Source organism: Anticarsia gemmatalis, chromosome 2 (assembly GCF_050436995.1).
Source record: "Anticarsia gemmatalis isolate Benzon Research Colony breed Stoneville strain chromosome 2, ilAntGemm2 primary, whole genome shotgun sequence".
NCBI lineage: Eukaryota > Metazoa > Arthropoda > Insecta > Lepidoptera > Erebidae > Anticarsia > Anticarsia gemmatalis.
The window spans coordinates 5,866,012-5,886,328 of NC_134746.1; the positions used below are offsets into that span (position 1 = coordinate 5,866,012).

A 20,317-nucleotide genomic window follows, 5' to 3' on the forward strand; every position below is an offset into this window, starting at 1 on the left:
TGTTACCGCGTCGCGTCGTCTACACTCAAAATAACGCAGGTCTATCGAATAATTACATAACAGTGTTCTTGTCCATATACTAAGGTATATCGGCACACTAAATAAATAAGCAGGGCTCGAAATTTTAGAAAATGAAAGATAGACCTTTTTAAATTGACTTAACGCGTCACTTACATTAGCTAAAATCAAAAAAGGTGAATGACCCGTTTCCGTCAAAATAAAATAGAAAGATACAAAACATGTCAAGTGCGTAATGGGGCCACAAATCAAATTAGGGGAAAGCGCTAAGAGATATGAGCATAATAAAAGTGGGCCATAGGAGATTGGAACTGTTGATAGTCATAGAGTTAGTCAAAACCACTCATCCTTACAAACTTAAAAGCAATTTGAATCTAAACATTTATTTATTATTGCCTGGAAGATATTCTCCGTGCCCTTTTTAAAAACATTGAGCGCACTGGTTATGGATTGTAATGTTATTGAAGATCGTATAAAAAAGTTCAAAAGATACACCAAACCATACGAGTAACTACTTATTTAAATTAGAGCAATGGGCGACAACTAGTAATAATGATTCATTGTCAGTCCAGACAAAGTTTGTATACCTTCCTAATAAAAAAACTAACGACCACTAACTTTAACTCCGAAATGAAGAAACAAATTGATGAATATATTTGCGAGCCAGGTTCTGTATACGCAAAATTCCTGTCAAAAAGATGATGTATTGTGCGGAAGCAGACGCATATTTGTTACGAAACGAGTGGGTATTATTCTTCTTAATAAAGAAGGCTTGAGAAAATGGACTAACATAATATAAGAGGAATATATATTATTACTGGGTAAAATTTAGCAGTTGTCAAATACAACGTATCGGATTTATGTCACGTTAATATTTATGTTGTACGCATAATATTCGTCTCGGAGTCTATAAAAAAGAGTCTTGCGTATTTTTCAAAACAGTTTCGTATAGAGTGCTGCTGGCATTTAGTTTTTCTTCTTCACAAAGAAGTTCAGTCATATTGTTTCCTATCTTTTAGTAAATGTTACATACGATGATCAATGTAATTTAAATCATTATTATCAAACTGGCACATAAACAGAACGATAATAAAACTAACATTACGTTACGCTTTCTTAAAGTATCATAAAAGGTAATCATCTTACATTTGCTCTCGTTCTACAAAGCACCTTTTGTCGTAGATGTCGTGACATTCAACGATCACATTTGAGATACAATTTTGTGATACATATTGCAGATCGCGTGTACTCGTGGCTATTCTGTGAAGTCTGTTAGTAACAGTGACCTCAGGCTCCCGTGGCCAGACGGTAGTTACTGTGTAAATGGGGCCCGGGCTCATTGTCTACGTGCAAACACAGCGGGGCCATCAGCGCCGATACACGACTGCCACACACGAGATGATTCCATACCCTCGAGATATAACCCATGAATAGATAAAACAGTACAATATTGATACAGACATATTGGCCAGATATTTCGCTTGGAATTTCTTATAAGACATACACTTGTTGAGTTTATGCTTCTGTTTCGTAACCATGTAAAATTTATCCGATTCTTTTAGCGGCTGCCAAGAGGATTCCGTGACAGCTAGTGAAACAACGAACCAAATATCTTTGTTTTCTTTTATAAAATATTAAACAAACTTTATATTCTATGTCTTTATTTGTATAGGTTGATGAAGCAACATAAAGAGGCACTTTCGATCAGATCATAATAAGGTATGTGACACACGATTAAAGAAATAAAGAAAAATCTATTGTTTCCTCAAAGTTAACAAAATATGTTTCTGGAAATATCTCCAATCGTTTTAAATTGCACAGACCAAAAAACTCTTCAACGAGTATTCACTATGTTAATAATAATCTAGAGCTTCCCACTAATAACACTAGACTTAGGAATTGCCTAGAGAGTTCTGCTATAGCAAACAGAAATATTGACAGAGAATATGACGTAAGTAACAGTGGCAGGTATCACGTGTCGTGTTAGACGGGAATCACGGGAACATAATACACTCGTCTGTACGTGTGTCATACATACATCCGGTGATTGACACCGCAACGGGAATCAATGTAATCTATAACTACCTATATTTTCTAGATAAGTATGGATTTGCTACACTTGGATATCTTTACTATAAAATCTATTCTTAAGTGAAGCTTGTTATGAATTAGATGACTTTATTTATGCTAAGAAATAATTGTCACTTCAAATGATGTCAGGTTCATCTGCAAGTCATGTAGCGTTTGTGTAATCCGTTTTCTTTCATAATTATTTTTAATTATACTTTGAATTAATTTTGTAAATGAGTTTTTGCAAAAACTTAACATAAATGACAAGCTCAACAATAATTTACTCTAGCGTGAATTCACTATGAACGTATTCAAATCATTGTTGTCAGTAATCTTTGACTCCCACGTACTAAGGAAACATAACTATGATGTGTTATAACATCATTGGCTGTCCATTTTCCCAAAAGTACGAGTCACTGTGAGGTAGTCAAACGTCTCGAGAGCGATGTATACTGTATGAATATATAAGCACAATAGCATGACGTAGGCGCAGTACCGCACCGAAGTTGGTCGTGGGCGCTAATTAACTGCCGGTAGTTCGTATCACTCGCGCCGTGTTCCTCAAACCGAGCGTACGGATAGCCCTTTTACTCCGTGATATAAACAAAATAATCTTAACAAAATGGTGGCCATATCGCTGGATAACCCTGCGGTGCAATCGTACATAGTGTACACCGCAATATTAGCTGTTAAGTTACTGTTGATGTCACCGCTGACTGGATTCTCGCGAGTGAAGCGTGGTGTGTTCGCAAATGAGGAGGACGCGAAGAAGGGAGGCGGCAAGGTGAAGTTCGACGACCCCGTTGTTGAAAGGATCAGGAGGGCCCATCTCAACGACTTGGAGAACATTCCTGCTTTCTGGGTGCTTGGTCTGTTGTACCTCACGACAGGACCGGCGACTGCCTGGGCCACACTACTCTTCCGTGTGTTTACTATCTCCCGTATCATTCACACTATTGTGTACGCCATCGTTCCTCTCCCACAGCCTGCTAGAGGCTTGGCCTTCATGGGAGCAGCTTTCGTTAATCTTTACATGGGAGCACAAGTTATAATGTACTACATCACGGCTATATAAGTGATTCAAAAGACTAAATTGTGTTGTTAAGGGTAAATCAGGTTGTTGTTTTTGTATAATGTATGTAAAATAAATGGTTCATTTCGTAACTGGTTGTGTTATTGACGAATGAAAAGTTGATGGTTAAGTTTTGGATAACCTGTTTTTGAATTTGGGAATGCTGTTAAAATTAACTATTCACTGTGTGTGCGTGCGCGCCGGCTCCGGCAAGTTTGAACTGACGAAATATTTCTTATTAAAGCGGCGTAAGAATCATGTATAAACTTTAAACAAAATATTTATGTAACCGTATATGAGATAATTTCAATTAATTTCCGTTACATAATATTTTATACAATAGTAAACAACAAACAAACTACCATAATCATGTTTATCAAAATGACAACAAATTGATGTTTGAACAATATAATAAGTATGATAATACTCACAACGGGTCTTATTGGAATTGAATATTTTAAAGGTCACCTTATTTACTGTCCGAAGTTTCGATCGAATTCCATCGACCGTGGTCACGGGCTGACATAATACACACCGCGCATAAACCTGTTGGCCTGTTGTGCATCTTCCTATTTTGTGTACAAGCCACGATAGTTTCAAAAACGTAAATCATAAGTATGATACAAGAAATTCCAAGGTCTTCTTATTGTTTACAATAAACACAGTTAAGTACATAGGTACTTACCTATTATTCATGCACTCAAGCGTGGCTCTAACTGTTGTTACCTACTTGATATTATGGCATGATATTAACTTTAGTCATTAGGATCAATCGAACCTATGCTATGATTTTATGCATGAATGTACTCGCCGCTATATTGTCGTACACACCAGTAATAAATCAATCATCAATCAATCAATATTAGGCATATAAAATTCTTCTGTTATTGAGTGACTGACTTACAAAAACACAGTCGAAATTATTAAACTTAGAAAGTTGAAGGCCTTTTTAGTAGAAAGTTGAAAATTCAACCCGAAGAGAGTGACATTATGCGTAACCAAAGCTATATCGTCACTGTGCACTAAAATATTGGCTGAAAACACTTAAGAATTATGCAGCTTATCTAAAATAGATAATAGATAGTAGGCTAGTAAATTACTAAGCGTATTGAAACACAAAAACAATCTTTTGAATGTTGTTATTATTATACCACATCATGGTTTATGACTACAGTATGTTATTTTTTAATAAAATAAATAAACATACGTTTAGAGACGCTTTAAAATATGTAAAAACATGTTACAAGGAAAATCATTAGTAGTTTGTGGTGACATAACGTAACTAATTATGTATTCAAACTCTTGATGTTATACATACTAAGTAGGTATATAGTACTATGATAAGTTTAATGGGAGTACCTCTATATGCAACAATAGCCCAATATTCCTGACTTCTGAAACGATTTAATTTTAAATAGCTACCAGCGTACAAAAATACATAAAATCCCGCTATTTGCCCACGGTAGCAGGCAGAAACCAAGCAACGCCGTTTGCTACGATAATAACAAACTTCATTCACTTTCATACATCTTGTCATTCAGGACAACGGAGCCAGTTACTAGCACCTTTTTGATAGTAAACAACGAATTTGTAACAAACACAAATAATTACAAACATAAAATAACAGTAATTACATATGAGATCACTAATACAATCAACCACGCAAATATTTTTGCAACATCACTTCGGCCAGCTTTTTTACTCAGTGATATTTCAAAAAACAAAGTCATTCTTACGACGCATTATTGCACAACATCGATGCAGATTACTTTAACAGTCACATCACAATCGCAGCCAATCACGGGCTACTCAGCAAACCACTGTAACCTCAACTGTTTACCTAGTGAATGACCGTTTGCTATACTACTTAGTAAAGGCAGGAAAAGGTAGAATTTTGTATGCAAACCAGGTAATGACAGTAGACATTACAAAGCTATACATATTGATTTGTTTTAGATGGATAACAACGAGCAACAATGACTGCAACCGTCGGATCATACCTTTTAAATTTATTGTTGTGACCCAAAGCAGTCGGCAGTCTAAAGCCGTTTGCGAAGTTCGTAATTAAGGGATAAGTATTTATCAAACCGACTAAAGTTGAGTCAACCATAGAATAATCTAGACATTCGTGATATTTTTTAAGGTAGCTGACGTAGCTATACGATTGTAAGCCCATGAAGAAGATACGACCATGCACGATGAAGAGAGATCACAATTGAATATATTGCAGGTGACCTCACCATTTTACATAATTATTCATTATACCTACATATAAAATATACCCAACTTATTAACTAATTAAATAGAAAAAAGCCTTATGAGTAGATGGGAGACAGAATGAATTGAATTAGCAAATAGCAAAATGACCTTCCCAAACGCTCCACGTGTAAACAAAAAAAAAACTAATCGTCGTTTTTAGCATGATGAATAACTTCATTATTCTATAGGTACGACATTTCAATGTCATGATGATTACGTTCGTGTATTAAACTGATAGTCAACTGAATGTGTGGTCTCGTAAACACTGATATGACCTACCTACCGTTAAGTTATGTGACGACAAGAGTAATGCATAAATAATATCCAGTAACAGTTGATTCTAGATCATAATGATTCTGACATCCTAGTACGGGCGACTATGTTGCTTTACTGCTATAATTCAATGATATTATTATGTAATGCGGTTGTTTTTGAAATAGATAAATTACTATAGAAAATACTAGATCATTATACAATAGTGGGTTAATATTTTATTTACAGCTGAGCCATAGCCTCCTAATAGGTAAAAGTAGTTGTCAATAACTTATCCCAACTAAGAGATTACTTACTATTAGTGAATGCAATCCCGATCTCGCGGGATCCCGATCTCGCGAGATCCCGTGTATTTTTTCGGGATCAATCCCGAAGCATAATATGACGAGATCCCGTTCGGGATTGTCGGAGAGGGCATTTTCAGCAGCTGGCTACATTGCAATAGACTTAAGATGCCGATTAGAAGCTCGTACTATTGATACACTTTGTATTTTAAGAGGCTACTTTCAAAATGCCATGTGATTACTTTTTATTTTGATCTCCTGGAGCTACACCTACTCTTTTGATAATGTTCATGTTATTACACCTGTTAATTATGTTACGTTGTTAGTAATATTAAAAAATAAAGGCTTTTATTTTCTTTCGAATTATAATTTATTGCATTCACCACACTATCACACGCATATTACATTAAACAAGCCGTTCGAATTGTATTATTTTTACTAACTAGACGGGATCCCGAAAATCTCGGGATCCCGCGGGATTGATATTTCTGATCGCGAGGGATCTCGAGTTGACCATCTCGAGTCGGGATTGCATTCCCTACTTACTATACAACTAAGAGATAGCTTACCAAGTGATTAAAAATCGTAATATTTTAGACACTGGACAGACCTATCCTTTACTAAAGATCTCATAATAATTATGAACAGTCGTATATCCAAACTGTTCTATGTCATTTAGTTTACCTATCGACAATAGCATACGCTAGAATAGTATAGCTAGTATAACAACCAATTGAGTTGAAGTGTAATGGGCCATTTCATACAATGTCCATGAAGTGCGCAAACATTTGATTGTTCGAGTGCGATGGTCGGTGACATGAGTAGGTACTAAATTATATACCTGTAATTATCACGTTAATTATTGTTTTTGTCTATTAAAATTTATAATTAAATTGATAATTGTTTTTAGTTTTTCTGAAACGGTTGAAAAAACTCTTTTGTATGAGAAGTTTAGTTACATTAGTAGGTTAAGGAAACTCATTAATAAATATGGTAACTTTTTCCATTAAGCATTGGAGTGCAGGGTTATTTGGGACTCTCCCGCCAGAAGGGACCCACTAAAAATACGGTATACAAATATGGTACCTACCAAAATGTATTATTACGTTTACATGAGAGTTGTTTGTGAGAGCCAAGCGCATAAAGATATGAATTATCAACATATTATTGACCTGACTGACATCCCAAATACGTAGTGCCATTGTTTATACTAAACTAGTAGCTTTCACGACTTCGTCCGCAAGAGAGAATTTCCAGTGATTTACGAGCTGATACTCGATACAAGATAGTGTAAAATTTATACATCTTGGCTGTATAATTTTAGATATTAATCTAAACAAACAAACCACGTTTAGCTTTTTCTGGTATGTTCAAAATATATTTTGTTTGTGACAATTAATTTAAATACAATATGCTTCGCGATAACCAAATTTGAATTCTATTAACTCATATTGTATGTTTTATGCATTGAAGAAATTGAGAGTGTGTACTGTATAAGATTTAAATTTAATTTATTGAATAAGAAAATAAGAAGCGATTGTTATTGTACACAAGAAGAGGCTGATATTTATAGACACTTTGATAATAGCGTGAATGTAAAATTGTGGTTTTGTAAAACCTCGATTTTTTCTTCACTCAATAAATAGCAGTATGATTGAAAAAATTAAGGATTTCTTCAAATTCCTTTCTTGCTGTCAGCTTCTATATCTACGTATTATTACATTAGGGATGTTATAGATGTCTAACGAATCATCGTCTCGAAATCTAATCTAGAATTCAAAACTTTCCAAGAGAAATAAAAATCTTTTTTTAAGAATGAATCAAAGAAGAAAATACACTAACAGCTTTGATCGAGCTATTTACCTGACTATCGTATCGGCGAGCACAACCCCATTTAGTAGTGACAGGTCAGTAAATCCAGAGATCGGATGGCTCCAAAACTAATTGAGTGCAAAGTACATAAAGGGCGTGTATCAGTTTACAGGGTGGTCGTGCGAGCTATAACCGGGACAGTCGCCCTGTTCACCGCAATAAACACATTTCTTTAAGCCTCCCGACCTCCCTTTTGGCTTTATTCGAAAAGCCATTCGACGGTTTTACGGCCGCCATTCGTTTCGCATTATTGCTCTGTTATTGCAAGAAAACCACATTTTCAAATTTAAAATGTGAAGATAATTATGTCTTATGAAAGGCACCATAATTTCCCGATCTGATAGGCTTCGGTATTGACAGAGATTCTGCACAAAGCGACAAGGAATCACGGCATTGAACCGCATTTGTATGCAAACGTTTAAGTCAGATCTATACCAAGAATCGAGTTGTGCTCACTACTGCCTGCCAAATGCGGTTTTTGATTACAGCAATGATGATTGCATATACGTAGTTGCCAAAGAATATTTTCACATGACTTCAAATGGGGAAAGAAAGCCAAGTTAACTGTTTAGGCAAAATTATAGCTTTATGTCATTACATTATAAAACCATGGTAGCTGAACTGTTACAAAGAAAATATAATCAATTTATAATACTTATTTCTTGTTTACTATGACACAATTATGGTACATAGAACAGTTAATATTGTCAAGGTATTTTTTCAGTAGCCGAATAATAATATATAGAAATCCTCAAGCAATTCGGCGTTTTAGGTCATAGGTGTATTGTATATTCAAATTTCGGTGTTCTAAATCTTCAAGCTAGCCATGGTCCTGCGTTTGACAGCTGCCAGAAATGCGTTACGTGTGCCAGAAGGTGAATGCGGTTAGTTTGGCCGCTTGACGTCAGATTGCCGTTTGTTGTGGTCACCACGACGAATTAATTACTTGGCCAGCTTCCGTCATAAACGTCTGAACAATTCTAAACCATTCATACTTGAATATAATGTCTTTTTTACAACCGATTGTGTATGCAGAGGTATGAAATACACCCGCGTTTCATCACATACGATGTTAGTCCCATGTATAAGGGCGAGCCTTTTTGCCATTTAACGGTGACGTTACCAAACTACTACGACTACTATTGATAATAATATAGTTAATATGAAATCGAAAAATATCAATAATACTGTCCGAGCTGAGAATCGAACCTGAGACTTTATGATCAGCAGTCGAATACAGTATCGACTACGCCACAGAGGTCGGAACTATGTATTTTAAGAAAAATATCCTTATCTGCTAAATGTCTAGGCTATGTTTCAAGTGTGACCTAGTTTTTTATAGAACATGTTATGATTATTCTAATATACTGTTGAATTATACATAGCATTTCTCAAGCAGCGCAATATGGGTTACAATAACCATACATAAATGTACCTACGATGATAAATATAACCTACTTTTCTTTAGGTGTTTTATTAGAATATGTTTATTAAAATAAGGAAGTTGCCAAGAATTCGACAATTTGTAGCACTGTTCAGGAAGAATTGAAAACAATTTTAACACGCTTTTAGGTCGAACTGTGACGAACTAAGTAATAAAATCTTAGAATCTTAATTACACGCACTCCTCTTTGTTGTATCATCATGAAACTTGGCAGTGATATGTGGATTAGATGGCAATACCATATTATGATGCCATCGAGCTGGTCTGATGATGTAGGTGGAAGGCGGTTATACAAAATAAGTAAGCGCAATTTTAGGTTTTTATGTCATTCTTTAGTTAATGTTAATTATGAAAACATGACCAAAAATATTCAAAATCTACTTTTCCAAGTAGACAGTATGTAATTATTAACTGACATTAAATAGTGACTGTATTTTACTACTACACTTTTTATATATTTCCACTGGAGGTATCTTAAATAAACGTGGTATATTTTTAACCGGCTCAATATACCACGTCAGTACCGAAATAGGGGTACCAAAAATAAAACGAAATGGTTCCAAATAAAGCCTTCCAATAACAAAAATAAACTGTTTTATACCCAAAATACAATAGCGGTGTATTGATGTCATGTTTTACGAGACCTTAACTACCTATATTTATGGCCAGATTCATGACCTTTGGATAAGTACTAAATAGCTTATCAGGCGGTATTAAACAGTTGTTACCATACATTTACTGTCACCTTATCTATTGGGTAAGTAAACCAATACTCAAAATCAAAATCAAAATCAAATCATTTATTCATTTAGGTCAAATATTGACACTTATGATAGTCGTTACAATTACTGAATCTACCACTAGCTCGGAAAGGGGGTAGAGCCTTATGAGAAGAGCTAGCGAGAAACTCACGGCCACTCTTTTCAATCGCCAAAAAGTTTTACAATGTGGTTGATACAATAATTGATCATGCGAGGAGCTGCCAACAATCAGCGATATAGACTAAACGTCAATTAAGTTAAATGAACATAGCTAGGTTATTTATTAGTCTCTGATCATACCGTATGTTGGGAGCACCTACTAGCATGTGATAATAAGAATATGGGCAGCAAGTGAGCACTCTGGTTGTGAACATTATAAAAGAAAAAAGTGACAGTTTTATGAATAACATCAAATTGTACGTAACATCACCTATTTGCATCATTAATTGCCCATATTTTACAATATTTAGACCTACTGCTACTGAGTTTATACAATTTATAGCAAAGTTCCCTAATTTCAAAGAATCCTAATCAAGCGAGCGACTAATCCCAAGAGCTATTGTCGTTTAGATACTCATCAATTCTGTAATAAGCTTTCCTAACGAGATGTTCCTTAACAGCAACTTTGAATTTTGGCAGGGGTAAATCCATGATGTGCTTTGGAAGCTTGTTGAAGAAACGAATGCCGAGACCTACAAACGAATTGTGCACCTTGTGTAAACGATGATGGGGACCTACTAATTTGTGTCTGTTTCTAGTGTTGTAATTGTGTCTATCGCTATTTGTTGCGAAAGTCCCTAAATTTTGTTTTATATACAACAAGTTTGCAAGCACATACTGTGATGACACCGTCAGTATCCCTATCTGCCCAAAAAGCTCTCTCAAGGAGTCTCGCGCTCCTAAACTATAAATTGCACGGATAGCTCTTTTTTGAAGGACAAAAATAACATCTATATCAGCAGCCTTACCCCACAGTAATATACCGTAAGACATGACGCTGTGAAAATAACTAAAGTAAACCAGTCTTGCCGCATCCACACCAGCAAACTGTCTTACTTTTCTGATTGCGTACGCGGCGGAGCTGAGTCTCCCCGAGAGATGCGCTATTTGAGTGCCCCATTGGAGCTTGCTATCCAGACTGATACCTAAAAAAGTTGCCGAATCTACCAAATCGATAGTTTGCCCATTTACGACTATGTTAGTACCTAAATTCCTCGCGTTGGGCATAGTGAACCTAATGCACTTAGTTTTGTCAGAATTTAATAACAGATTATTACAAGTGAACCAGTTGTGGACCTGTTCAAGAATACTATTGATATCAATAAAACAAGACTTCGAACGATCTACTTTAAAAATGAGTGAAGTGTCATCTGCAAATAATATAATATCACATAAGTCCTGCACCTGAAAGGGGAGATCGTTTATATATACGAGAAAAAGAAACGGACCGAGTATCGAACCCTGAGGCACGCCGAGAGAAACAGCTGAACCTGAAGACCTTACACCATTGATATCTACTCGTTGAATCCTATTACTCAAATATGACGCAAGTAAATCGAGCGCTGTATCCCTAATTCCATAGTGGTTTAGTTTCCTAAGGAGCGTATTATGTTGGACACAGTCAAATGCTTTGGAGAGATCGCAGAACACCCCAATGGCTATACTTATACATAGACCCCGTATTTGACTTTTAATTCGGTTTAATTACTTCTGGATAACTAGCCGATAGCTTATCAGGTGTAATTTTGACAGCTGTTTTCTTTTACTGTTACTTTATCTATAGGTTACATTTATCCGGCACTTGTACTGAAACTGGTTATGAAACAAGTAAGCTATTTATTAAAACGGCTGATTAATTATCTCTGACATCAAACAACGATCGCCGATGACGTCATGTTGTTTTACTTAGTTAAGTAAGGGTCAGAAAGTTATACCTGAGTAGGTATATAGGTACCTACCCTTTACAATAAAATTATTTAAGGAAAAATATGTTTGGCGTAGATACGTTAATAATCTAAAAATACTTGAAAGATCACAATCAATGATTATTTGTTATATTATCGATTTATATAGATTGTTTTTGTACTGTTGCAGGTGCCTATTATTTTGATATTCATGATGATTATTGAAAACCCATTTATAACATATGACATACTCAGGCGATAATAACAACTTGTTCTAAAAATACAACATCGTATATAACTGTATTCATACATGTAAAATTGTATGTTTGTGTCATTAAACCACCACATGCATTTTTTTACAGAAAACTCAGTAAATACAATTGCACTGACGAATTAACATAGCTTTAATCCAAGTCAAAACTCAAGTCTGCATTTCAAATGACATAATTCGCGGCAAAGATCGTTAACTCACTTAGTAACAGCAGTAAAATGTCGACCTAAGTTATCTTTGTTGATAATATTGGCGGAATCCCCTCCCGTATTGCTCCCCGCGACACGTCCACGCGACCTTGCCGCCGCGAACACAAACCAAATAACCTAAAAATAGTTCGAAGCGCTGTCTAGAACACAATATATCTTGAATAAAGCTCAAGTTTCATCATTTGTTATCCCAAAAGGTAAGTTCATTATTTTACTAACAATTTACAATTAAAAATACAGTTGCGTCTTCATAATTTACGTTTAGTTGAGGTTATAATAGCACACACGTAACAAACACGATTGCTTTGACGAAAGACTGTTTGTTTAACGAGTTGTGCGAGAAAGAGACAGAGCTATAGGTTATTGACCGTCTAGATATTGTCAATGTATTCAGTTTGATCAGTTACTTCACTATTTGCTATTAAATTGAATCAGGGACTAGGATTTTGTTGAAGTAAACAAAAAATAAAACAGTTTATTGCAAACGTACAGTGTTTACAAATATTAAGTGATTTTTCCATCGCCGATTCATGAGCACAGTTCAACGATGTATCAATTTTATTTTTTCAACTGACACCCACTTTTGGTTTTAATTGATTTAGTGAATAGGTATAACGTAAAATATTTAATTGTTTACAAATAGCGTGTATGACAAATTTTGCTATCGTCCAAACGGTTAAGACGTTGCACCAACTAAGGCTATAAGGTTATTATATCGAAACGACGATTAACTTAAGGACGACGAGCGATTTACTTATGGACCCCGTAACCAATTTTTCATTACTAGTATTCTGTCAAAAATGTGAGAAATATCCAAAAAAATCCCAATGAAGTCGACCAAAAGTGTTTAGATCTACATGTATGATGTGCTCACCTTTGTAAATAGGTCACAGGACACAGTGTGGAACACTTTCCCGTAGATACAGATGTCCTTGCCGTTGTCCAGGTCTTTCCAGTGCCAGCATTCGCCTAAGTCGTTCTTTGGGATCTTGCCTCTCTTCACCATGCGCCCTTGCCATATGCCCGAGTTCTGTAAACATACATTCAAGATGTGAAAATTATCGCTATTTGAAATGAAATCTTAACCGAACAGGCTTAAGGTTTAATATTAACTGAATGTTGTGTCAGTTGTCAGCTGTTTGGCCAGTTTGTTTATAGCGTGGTGATCTTATGATTTTTTCAGTGCAATCTGTCGTAGCGATTCACACAGTCAATGTAGTTATTCAGTTAATTGCGGCCTCCTTTACCTTTAGCTTCATTAAGAACAGAACTTAAATAAATAATCTTTACATTTTTCTATTTTACGTTCGTCATAAAAATACTGAAGAAAGCGAGAAACTCGACGAAAATAACCTTAAGTATTCAAGGTGATAACGAATTCAGTGCGACTTTTCTCTTTAAGCGAAAAAAATATCGAAGATGTATAAACTGGAAAGGAAACTTGGGAGGAGTGTTATTACCGCAATCATTATTAATAATAATAATCGCCTTATTACGGGAGAACGGGAAGGGAAACGATTATGAAGTAAGGCCAACCGGCGGCGCGCACCCGTGCCCCAGCGCTTAGCCAGAGGCTCAACATGCTTACAAAACTCGAATATTCCATTAAAAGAATTGTGTCGTTTTTTATATAAATTTATTGGCCTCTCTTTGTACTATAAGGAAGGAAAAATTGCTAATGTTCACATTGAATACAACAAAAACAGACTGAAAATAATAATGTTCTGGCGGCTTATACAGAACAAACGTATGCTTTGACTGTATGATTAAAATTGATGTTACAGCCTTATTATTGAGTGTTTTGATTCAATTATGACGATCGACTTATTTATGTCTGGTTTCTTGACTGCTACGTTGATTCTTCTAGCATGGATGTGCTATTACGAAAGACTTTTGAAAGTCCTAGTTAACACATAACGCATGATTGCTTTACGCTCTAAAGAAACACAGATTAAGGTATTGGTAACTATCAGAAAAGCTCCCAAAGAACTTCAATAAGTAAATACCAAACTTTAGTGTAACTGCTGTCGTAGCTGACGTAGTATCTATACATTTTTGAGACGGTATATGACATGTTTGCCGAGATAAAATCATTTTTGTGCGAAGAATAGCGGCTGGCCATTCACGGGCGCTCGGTGCGAACAAAGCGCCGTGCAACCGCCTCGCATGGCATTCATACCGAGACAAATGCGTGCTCATTTGCTAGCCCCGTTTCAGATTCGCTTACAATTTGCTACACAATTCCATTCCATACGTAAATGTCGCGGAATAAAATCCACGCAAGTTGCAGACAGCTTTATGTTGAATGGGATTGATTAAAATGTACGTTTTGAATTTATTGTATTACGGGTTGAACTGACAGTGATATACGGCTAGATATCACATTTAGTTTCGTAGTACTTAGTCTGTAGGCGATGACGTAGCATCATGCCATAAAGAATTAAGGGTGTGAAATAAGGGAACCTTTCGTCTTCATCATACCATTTTAAATAGCGTGTGCTTCCACGTTCTTGTCTACTTTTAATGCCTTCAGTTTACCGTACGGTTGTCATCAGAAAATGTTTCAATATGAAGGCAGCCCCCAACCAAGGGTCTATATCAGTTCACAAAGTGCAAACTTAATTTAGCCACAAAGTTACACAATACACTATAATCTCCCATTTTCTGTATCCTTTTACGTAAATACGGAAATGAGTCCGACTGGTGGGATGGCTATTGTATTTGAATCAAACATAATCCGCTTTCAAGGATATTGTTTTATTCAGATAATAGCATATTCTGTTGTATGAATAATAAAGGTAAGACCCCCAAAACGGATCCCTGACGTAGTTTATCATCTGCCTGCGCAAACAAAACTCCAATCGGACTACATAATCTGATGCAACCACACACGTAGCTCGTTTAAATAAAAAGGTCCAACTAAAAAGGTTCATTTACTCTTCGCAATATGAATGTGGCGAAATATTTAGTACGGTTGGTGTCGGCACTAGATCAGGCATAATATAATATTCCTTACAAAACACGTGGCGCCGGCAATGGTCGCGTAGAATAACAAATAAGAAAAATAAAATCGATACGTATAAGTGTTGTTACGGAGGATATAAGCAAAGACAGTCAAATTGCATTATAGATAGATACTGGTGCGTATGTATCTGAATAAGCAGAACGCGGCTTTGAATGTAATCTACATATTTGAATCCGCCCGTGAATATCGTTTAAAGGTTGCCACTGGGAAAATGTGATAATTTAGGTAAAAATAGATCCCCCGAGATTTATTCAGTTCACTTTTATGCGATATGAACTTATCTTTGTTTATCAATCTAAATAACTTCATATTGTAAGAGAATGTATAGGGTATTCTTTCAACCATTATTTTCTAAGATTGGTTTATGTACCTCGGGTGTAAAATACAGCTAGAATGACCCACGAAACATACTTAAAAATAGTTTTTTCCCATCTGTACCTATTTAAAACTGATAGTAAATATTTTGATTACGTCTGTATTAATGTTCTAAATAAAAAATAAATAGTAAATTACCCTGACTCTCGGCTCCATGACGGTCATGCTATCATCTTCTAGAAAGTACACGAGGTTGACGACGCGTACTCGGTAGTTCTCGTCAGGATTGTCGAACACTGGCTGCTTGAAGAACGCGGTGAAGTTGAGGCATCGCTTGTCGTAGTGCACCCAGTGGGGTACCACGGCTGGCAGGGCTGGCTGCTTCACTCGCCCGTATGTTAGAGATGGATCGTAGCTAAAAGATAAAAACATATTAAAATACTATTGAATACAGAGACAAAGGTATAGGTAAAGGTGTACATTATCATTAGGTCAAACATCAAAATATGTGGAATGTAGCGGCTAAACTCATAAAGTAGTATAATTGTCGCCGGTTCCAATATAATATCTTCACATAGACGACATAGGTTACGTTACCTATGTCGGCCCGTGTCAAAGGATAAATATTGAATATAGTCGTAAAATTATATAAAGACTGTACAGGAAGACATTATTTTTTCAAATTTGTAGGTATGCTCTAGATGGTCCTAGATGGTTTGTCTATTGTGCTGTAGTTTTAAAGCGCTTTTAAATAAAGTAAAAAGGAAAACAAAAACAACTAAAACTCGCTGTCAGCTATTTATGCATAGCAAAGTTAATATTTATTGCAGACCACTTGTCAAGACCGGCTAGTCTCATATTTTTGTGTTGTCTCTCCTGCACTAGTCCGGTGTATTCATAAGCAAATATTCCATATACATTATTTGATCCTTTGTTTGCTGCGGCGAACTTTTGGCTATCGTGAAACAATGCAATTCGAAATGAATTCGGATTAGAAAACAAAACTTTGAACTAAGATATTTTCAAATGAAATTCGGTAGCAATCTAATCTATTCTCACATATAACTAGATTTCGGCATTCATGTCTTAGCATATCTGGGCCTTAATCGGTATGTGTAGTAATTTAAGACATAATCATCACCTACGCGTTAGCCATTCCGCAAACATAGGTGGAGCGCGTATGTAATAGAGAATTGGATAGTAGGTCATCGACATAAGCAGCCCCATAGCGCCGAACATTCCGAGGGCTGACCTGGCCACGGAGTGACTTTGAATTCTTGATGGACGGTTGCCAAATAATTATGTGCTATCCAAGAATATTTCGCCTGTTTGTTGGCACTCGACAAAGGATCTCTTTTGAGAAATTTTGTATAGTTCAGGCCATTGGAACAACGCCCCGCTTGCCTAGGTCATGAGAGAAGATATTCAAAGATAATGTTACTGCTTGTGTTCCAAGATTATGTGGATATTTTTTGACATTATAGGTGCTTTTAGAAAGCTGAAGTTTTATATTATGTTGTTTTTGATTTAACTAAATAAAGATAGTGGGCATATAGCTGCTAAACTCATTAAGTTGTAGGTAACATTAGAAAATACTAGAATCAAATTATTACATCAAATCTTTTCGTCAAACCAACTTACTTGACGGAATCCTCAGGCAGAGCGAAGGCGTTGCTGTCCACATCAGTACCGGTACCTCCAGGTCCCTTCACACTAGTATCAGGGAACCTGTGACCCTGGTAGTAGCGCAGCGTACTCTTCATATGGTACTGCGTCTTCGTCGGGTCCGCGAACGTCAAGCCCGGCAGTTTAGGAAGTCCCCAGGCCATTTTCAACTTTAACAAACGTAATATGTACTGTTGGATTTACAAAGTTGCGTGCGTAGTGTGCTTTGAGCAAAGTTTTTATGAGAAACTGGTTCACGAGATGTTGTTTGCATTACATCTCAACTTTCTGATATTGTACAAGAGTATAAAGTACCTCATTTACTTCGTGGTCTACTTCAACTAGTTACAAACCTCTTACAATAAAATTTTAATTATAGTATAGCAGCCGTTTAAATTATAATAGATACAATAGTAAGTAAGTGTATGGTGATTTACGAAACGAATAAAAACGTGGTTTAGTGTTATTGCCAGTGACATTCATGCGTGGCACTTATGTCATGAAAAACTGAAATAAAGAACGCTCGAAACACCCTTCCGAATGATATGTCGCGTGAATACATGAGTCTACAAGCAATTTACATTTCCACTTTCAAAAATATTCATACTATTTAAAAGTTATGGCGCTTTTAGTTATTTTCCTAGGACATATATTTTTATTTAGAGAAATAATGGTGTTGGCCCCCTTTAAGCAATGCGCAGCTTTAGACATTGTACTTAGAAAAATATGCGCTGTGCGTCTTGGTGAATCGTAAAATGAATCATGCTTATGAAAAACGTATAAATTTACACATTCGTGGAAAAATAGAAACCTTGAATTGATGCTAGGAAGACTAACTATTCAATTAATAAAAACAATGTTAAATTCTAAAATTTTAAATTTTAATAAACCTTTTCAAAAGCTTTAAGTACTTCAAACGTATGTATAAAGCACATTTTCCAACTATTTATTTCTACGTACGAATTTGAATAACAGAATTCAAATACGAGGAGATCTCCTTTGTCTCCAACTGAACAAGAATCTGCAAGCTTTCAGCGGTTATTTGCTTACATTTTCACGGCTTTAGCGTCCCCCATGTAGATAGATGTGATACAGACTTGAATTGTGTGCAACAATATATCGCAATGTCTTTACTGTGAATTGTTAACGCGAAACACTGATCAATTATAACTATTAGCTTGTACATTGCATATATATGTGCGACTGTACGTAAATGGTAATTTAGTTAGTTATAAATGCAAGTGCTTTTAGTGGGATATTCAATTAGCTATTTACAAATGAAGGTGCAGTCTGCGTGGTACAAATAATTTTTATCTGTACTTCGAAACGTTTAAATAAGTATACAATAATGACGCACCCAAGCAATTAAGCCCAGTATAATCTATATGTTTTTATGAATTTTAAAGACCGTAATTAGATTATTATAAAATTATTAATAATTTTTTAAGCAAAGTAAGTAATGCCTAGGATATCTTTACAAACACAATCATTTAACTAGTTATACGTACACAACTGAATGTTTTGCTTCAATGAAGCCTAAAAATCTCCTAAAGTTACAAAAAATCTATAAAGTAAAATCAAAGCCGTGTAACATGAGACATAAAATCTCTATACATGTAAAACGAGGCGACGTTACGACCACGTGGCGTGATAAGGAGAGTGAGAATCTACCCTCCAGTATCGCGCTGTTATCACGTTACACCGGAACTCTTACACTGCGGGGAAATGAAGTAATCCCACTTTTTTACAAACAACCTAGGTGAAAAAAGTGAATCGAAAATATGTTTTTTCTGTCTTGGATCTTTATATCTATTTATAAGAAACTTATGTAAAAAGGAAATATTTTTTAACCTCAAGAAGTCTCGGCTGCTGTTCAAACTTAAAAATTAAAATGTTGTGTATAAAAATATCTTGTGTAGATTTCAGTATACTCGGTCAATTATAAATAAATAAATGTTGTGTAATGTCTTAATTACTGCTATATAGCTTGTATTTAAAAAATGTATATAATACAAGCGCATATAAATATAGTAAAACAGCACAAGGCATGCCATGCTGTTTGATGTCATGCTGCATGATGCCACAGTAGTAAAAAAGGCATATAGTTTTGTTTAAATATCTGAATTTTATAGGATTGCCAACATTATAGTTCTATTTTTACCGTAGCATTTACAAAATTAGCTGAATAAACTACACTTGGTATCATAATGAAAACATTTTCCTTGCAAAACCCACGTAGGTAGGTGTTAAAGATCAACCGAGACGGGTATTACGTAAAATATAACAAATTCTTACCTAAAATAGAATACAGAAGGCGATAAGTTGATGTAAATAAATAACGATGCTTTGTTAAAACTGCTATGAAAGAGAAAAATATAACACAAAACTCGTCTTGATAAAATAAGCAAACATGACAGTTCCGTTGTTGGGCAAACAGCTGTTTGAATTATAAACACCAGCGTTGCTAAGCGATGACGGCGTTATGACTCCTTGCTGGGTTGCTGAGAAAATATGCACTGTGCAATCAATACTATCCCGGATCCCACGCCAACCATCAGGAATTTGTTTACGTTATTCATTCTATGGTAACCGAACTCCAACGGCACGGCTATACATCAAGTCGCCGCGTCGTATATCTAGAATGTGTCGTAACGCCTAGTTCTCGTATACACTCACAGCTAGGTATTACAACCGTCTAGACATTCCAAACGACGATATCCAGTCGTAAAAATGTAGCCATATATTTTAAAGTGGAGAATACAGAAAACATTTTAGTTAGAGAGGTGTAGGGTATAACAAAGGTGTTTTATGTCGCCACAGTGGCACAGGTGAAAGGTGAGAGGCATAGATGGGAGTCGTGTAGTCGGACGTTGAT

The 20,317-nt window shown here is 35.7% G+C and overlaps 3 protein-coding genes across 3 annotated transcripts in view; 2 read left to right on the top strand and 1 right to left on the bottom strand.

Annotated features, from left to right (window-relative positions):
• The window catches only part of LOC142981014 (EF-hand domain-containing protein 1-like), a 66,616-nt gene extending 46,739 nt beyond the window's left edge, over positions 1-19,877 (bottom strand). The window contains exons 1-4 of the mRNA XM_076126669.1: positions 19,738-19,877; positions 17,419-17,612; positions 15,976-16,192; positions 13,312-13,467 (exon numbers count right to left, since the gene is read on the bottom strand). Coding sequence (XP_075982784.1) covers positions 13,312-13,467; positions 15,976-16,192; positions 17,419-17,606 — 561 coding nt within the window. The 5' untranslated portion in view covers positions 17,607-17,612; positions 19,738-19,877. The remainder of the gene's footprint in view (positions 1-13,311; positions 13,468-15,975; positions 16,193-17,418; positions 17,613-19,737) is intronic.
• LOC142980986 (microsomal glutathione S-transferase 1-like) lies at positions 2,570-3,252 on the top strand. Its single transcript, XM_076126636.1, has one exon. The coding sequence runs from the start codon at positions 2,711-2,713 to the stop codon at positions 3,161-3,163; it is 453 nt and encodes a 150-aa protein (XP_075982751.1). The 5' UTR covers positions 2,570-2,710; the 3' UTR covers positions 3,164-3,252.
• LOC142981026 (uncharacterized) overlaps positions 11,555-20,317 on the top strand; it is a 116,383-nt gene continuing 107,620 nt past the window's right edge. Inside the window, exon 1 of the mRNA XM_076126681.1 lies at positions 11,555-12,634. The gene's annotated coding sequence lies outside the window, so the exon portion shown is untranslated. The remainder of the gene's footprint in view (positions 12,635-20,317) is intronic.

What these genes read in the sequence shown, in the direction of transcription:
- LOC142980986 (XM_076126636.1), top strand. Translation starts at nt 2,711, where the DNA reads ATGGTGGCCATATCGCTGGATAACCCTGCGGTGCAATCGTACATAGTG.